The sequence below is a fragment of the Salvia splendens genome, chromosome 6 (genome assembly GCF_004379255.2).
Source record: "Salvia splendens isolate huo1 chromosome 6, SspV2, whole genome shotgun sequence".
Classification (NCBI taxonomy): Eukaryota; Viridiplantae; Streptophyta; class Magnoliopsida; order Lamiales; family Lamiaceae; genus Salvia; species Salvia splendens.
In genome coordinates, this window is record NC_056037.1 from 26,801,335 (window position 1) to 26,806,543 (window position 5,209).

The following is a 5,209-nucleotide window of genomic DNA, read 5'->3' on the forward strand; positions in this document are numbered from 1 at the left end:
TATGAAACATTTATAAAAGTTAGAATGTATGGCTTTCGAGCACCTTAGTCCGAAATAAAACAAATATCGCCGTTCCCCTTTTTTTCTATGTTTGTTTTCTATATCCTTTCTTATTCAATAAATTCTATTAACTTTTGATTGCTTATTACATACACTTTCGGTTTGTGAATTAGTGACATTAAGTCTCGGTATGGCGGTGAGTTCCTTTTAAACAACGAGATTAGGAGTGGTAAATCTTTATTCTAAAAATTAACACCACTAAAGGGCGTTTTAAATGAGCGGTTATTACAGGTGGTCATTGATAAACCATAAAAAATGTGTGGATGGGTTGGATGAATATTAATGATGTGGAATATGATGTGGAGGAGATAGAAATTAATTAAATATTAAAAAATTGAATGGTTGGGTTGGGTTGAGTGGTTATTGATAAACATGGTCTTAGGGCGCAAACAGAGAAGCCGCATCCCTTACATTTAATTTCCCCTATCTAAGCCATCTGATGGCCATATTTGGCCTTATTCAACTAATTCTCATTCTTTTGTTCTAGAACTCAACTTTAAAACTTTTTCTGGAACTTTTCTTCATCTTTTCTCCCACCAGATCCGATAGAGTCCATTTGAGTGCTTTCTGATTCTTCTTCAAAACCTCCAACAGTCTCTCTTCTTGTTCATCGGACAACTGGTTGTTCACTATAACCGGTAAAGTCTTCTCCTCTCCTAGATAAGCGTACTTCAATCTAGGAGGCAATGTCTTCAGCTCTTTCTTAGGTGGGCTCACCTCTTGAGGCAATGGGTTTTTCTCCATATCCTTCACAGCCAATTCCCTAAAGTCGGGTAACTTCTCCAGACTGCTCAGTTCCCCCAAGCTGTTCAGTTAGGCCAAACCACTTGATCCAGCCGACCCTGGCCTCTGACAAAATCCCATAATCGCCTCATTAATTTCTTCGTCCGTCAAGTCTTGTGTGATCAGCGCCTCGCACCACCCTGCGACCTCCTTTTCAATTGTGTCACTCAACTTAGAAGCCTAAAGTTGTTCTTGTAGAAGTTCAGTTTCAAGGAACTCCTAAACCAAATGGGTAATGACATCAAGAGAATGTAAATTTTCAATGTCTAATGGCTTCTTCATGGCTTCATCAATATTGAACGTGAACTTTTCTCCATGATAGTCAAGGTAAATCATGCCGTCGCTGACATCAATTATAGTTTTAGTTGTCCTGAGAAATGGTCTTCCCAACAACACTCCACTCGATTCTCCAACCTCCGACTCATTGATACGGATTACGTGGAAATTCGCCGGATAAAGGAAGTTGTGCACCCTCACTATTACGTTCTCTAGAACTCCTTCTGGGTTTATGTACGATCTGTGTGCTAGCTGAATAACCACCTTCGTATCCACCAGTCTGACTGCAGTTAGTCTTTTGTACACCGAGAAGGGTAGTACATTAATGGAGGCTCCCAGGTCGCACATAACGTGTTCAATACTCACGTCCCCAATGACGATCGGCAGAGTGAACATCCCAGGGTCGGTTCGTTTTGAAGGAAGTCTCTTCTTCTGGATAACAGCGGACACACTTTCCCCAATCACTATTTTCCCGTCAACTTTCGTCTTCCCAGCTATGAAATCCTTTATGAATCTCCAGCTTTCCAATAATCTCCAGCTAAACGGTGGCAATTTCAATGCTTGTAAGAAAGGTAGATTGATCTCCAGCTTTCCAATAATCTCCATAAAATCGGTGGGTTCTTCTTTCTGCCTCTTGCGTTCTCCCCGATATGGGTAAGGTTTCGTTTGCTTGACCACATTGCTTGAACCTTCATTAGGGGCTTCACCCTCATGCCTTATTCATTCCTCGTTCAACTCTTCTGGCTCTTCATCAGGAGGCACTGAGTCAGCAAACTGAGGCAACGGCTTCCTCACCTCATCCAGGGGGAGCTTTGTTTCAGCCTTCCCCTGGGTCAACACTTCACTTTCTTCATCTGTCCTTCTCACTGGTTCGGTATAGTTTCTCCCTGATCTCAGAGTGATCTTATTGATATTAGCTTTGTCTAGCATCTTAACATTGGCGGGGAGGTGACCATTATGCACCTGTCTCTCATTCAATTTGGTAGCCATGTGGGAGATCTGTTTGGTGAGCATGTCCATAGCCGCCTTTTGCTCATGTTGTGCATCTTGCAACCTGTGCACCACGTCATTATTGGCCTGCATGTTCCCCTGGAGATGTTGTTGGGAATTTAACAAATCTCCTATTAGCTCATCAGTGCCCTTAGGTTGTTTGGCCGATGACTAGCTTGAGCTCGCTCCTGGCGAATTATTCGATGACGACCCTGACCCATGATGGAAATTACCATGTGGTCCTTGACTTCCTTGCGGTTGTGGCGGGGCGTTTGGATTCTGGTTTTGGTAACCTCTCTGATGCGGTGGAACATAGGAGACCATCTGATGGTTCTGATTTCGGTTTTGCCAGTGTGGCTGGATCTCTTGTCTCCTGTTTTTGTTCTAGCTATTCTGCCCTTCATGGTTGCGGTTTTGCCACTGGGGTTGCCCTTCCTGTTGTGTTGGATAACTGATAGCCGGCGGCTGTTGATAAGTAATCACTGGTGGCAGTGGCTGATTCTGGTTATGATCTGTCACGACCACAACTTCCTAGTCAAAGAAAGCGCAGCTATTTCGCGACTAACAATACTAAACTGTCTCAACACCTCATCCTAATTACTGAAATTAAGGAAATACTGTCTAAAAGTCATCAAGATAGCAAGTTATTACATCAGAGTGAAATGTGGGACATTGTCTTTACTGAGACAAAGCTAGGTCTATGCAGCGGAAGAGTTCCAAGACAAGTATAACATGTATGGAGACATACTACACTAGCTACCCTTCTTTTATTTTATCTTCAGTCCCAACACCTCCTCTGCCTCGATCGATCAACCTGCACATTAAGGAAAACAATATGCAGGGCTGAGTACTTGATATACTCAGTGGCTTATGCCGAAAACTGTTTTTCTTTTAATTGTCTGCCAAGCTGAGTGAACGCGGGGTTTTTTCTGAAAACAAGTCCCGGTCACTAAAATCTGTTATTTCTTTCTGAAATAGACTGCAGTCTTTTAACTTTCTGATGATATACCATGTCAAGCTGTGTGAATCGGGAATGTGGCCACATTCCACGATCACTGGGTCGGCCAACCTGGCGCTAGCTCACGACCCCTAGACCGGCCAACCTTGCGCTAGCTCACGGTCCGTAAGTGTACACTAGTCCGAGTAGGATTTACTGACCTACTGGGACCCGAATTCGTTTTAACCATGAATGGCAATCACAAAATAAAACATGGCATGACAACTCATTCAAAAGTTCACACTTATTCTCATAGAGTTCTGTAAATAAAAAGGAAAGAAGCCCACACATAATGTAGGATAGAAAAGCCCACCTCGTTTGCTTAACCCTTTCAAACGGGTACTGCCTGACTTGAGAATTACTCGTCGAGCGACGACGTCCCTTTTCAAAAAATAATGTACTTAAATTAGGCTTTGAGTAATCATTCAATCTTGCATGAATGCATGCCTAAGCGTGCTCCTTTATTATTTTATTTCCTTTCTTCTAAAATTAGGAAATCTTAATTCTTAATTAAATCTGCGATTTAATTTATTCGGAAACTGGCCGAAAACTATTTCCCGCATTGATTTAAATATCTTAAAATACTTTCCGGGCTAAGAGTTCGCTTAATTATTTATTGGCTTTTATTTTATCACGGCGAACATTCTTTTCATTTTCTTCCGTAGCTTAGGAATTTAATACCATAAATTCTTGGAATTAACTAAAGATTTCAACAAAAGAATCCGGGTCCAAGTAATTAAATTCTCTGGCTCGGTTGGAACTAATTATTCTGGCCCAGCCTTAACTTTCGGCCCGCTCATTTAATCTCGGCCCAAAATGCATTTTCCTTATCTTCTTTTCTATTAAACAATCAAGCCCAAACTAAAACTAAAGAGGAGGCCCATTTCCAATTAATTAATTAGAAGCCCAAAAAGAGGAATAGTGGAAATGGCCCAAGGAGAGGTACTCCTTTCCATCCGTCGGCCCCCACCCCCTTCCCCTTTCTCATTTCATTCTCAAATCTAATCCCTAATCTCCTTCTTCTTCTTCCCCCAAAATTCTCCAAAAGAAATCCTTAATTCACAAACAAGGAAGAAGAAGCTGGAAACGGGAACCCTAGTTCTCTCCGCCATCGACGAATTCATGGAGCCGCCGCTCTCATCGCGTCTCCCGGAGGTGTCCGCCGTCGCCTACTCCAGGCTGCTGTCTCCGTCGCGAAGTAGCCACAACACGAACCGGAGCTCGCGCTTGCTCCCTCCACCGAACGCCCTCCGGCGAGTGTTTCCCCCTTTCGGCGAAGTCGGCGGTGGAGAGGAGGCGTCGCCTCCTTCTCTTTCTCAGCCGCGGCCCGTAGCTGCCTCGCGCCGCCTCGGTTACTGCCGAAATCGGGCAAGCTCCGAGACACGCCACTGCTACCTCGTGCCTCTGCTCCCGCGTCGTCGTCGGCTCCCCACGGTCAAGCTAAGTCTCACTCCCCTTCCCCTTTTATTTATTCAGATTTGTGATGTTCTACTTGAAGGCAGTAGCTATGTGGTATTGGGATTTTTGGTGATTGAGCTCGATTACAGCAGTGTGTATGCTAAGGCTTCGTGGAAAAATTTAGTTTCCTATGTCCTTGAGCTTCTGTCCCTAAATTCCTCAACTTGGCTATCTACTGTGTTCGCCTAAACGTGATGCATAAAGGGTGTTGTGGAGTTTACCTCTACTGCAGTGTTTCGGTTCTTGTCTCTGCTTCGGCTCTCCCTCCCTTTAGCTTGCTCCTCTGCTATTGAGTAGTGGTGTTGTGGTGTGGTATTGCTTGTGGTGTTGAGGGAGAGTGAAGCTGGGATTATTTATGCCCATTTGTCTAACTGAAAGCCTGTTAAGGCTGATGTGTTGTGCAGCGAGGGAGTCCTTGCTTGGTTGTGTTTTGGCTGTTTTCTCTGCAATCATGCAGGGGTGTACTCGTGGGATTAAATGTGGTTGTTATACCATTTTGTTTCCTTCTTGCAGAACTCCCTTTTTCCCTTGAAGCTGCATCCCTTAACCTGAACTTTGTGTGGTGAAAAGCAGGTGCAACAACAAGGATTGTAGGGTTGTTACGTGACAACCGCAGAGCTGCTGCTCTACACGGAGCAGGCTTTG

At 44.0% G+C, this 5,209-nt stretch overlaps 1 protein-coding gene across 1 annotated transcript; it reads right to left on the reverse strand.

Annotated features, from left to right (window-relative positions):
• Positions 1–543: 543 nt before the first annotated feature.
• On the reverse strand, positions 544–1,725 carry LOC121809037. The gene is made up of 3 exons (XM_042209588.1): positions 1,069–1,725; positions 902–1,023; positions 544–847 (listed from the first exon to the last, which is right to left on the reverse strand). The coding sequence occupies exons 1-3, from the start codon at positions 1,723–1,725 to the stop codon at positions 544–546; spliced, it is 1,083 nt and encodes a 360-aa protein (XP_042065522.1).
• Positions 1,726–5,209: the final 3,484 nt, after the last annotated feature.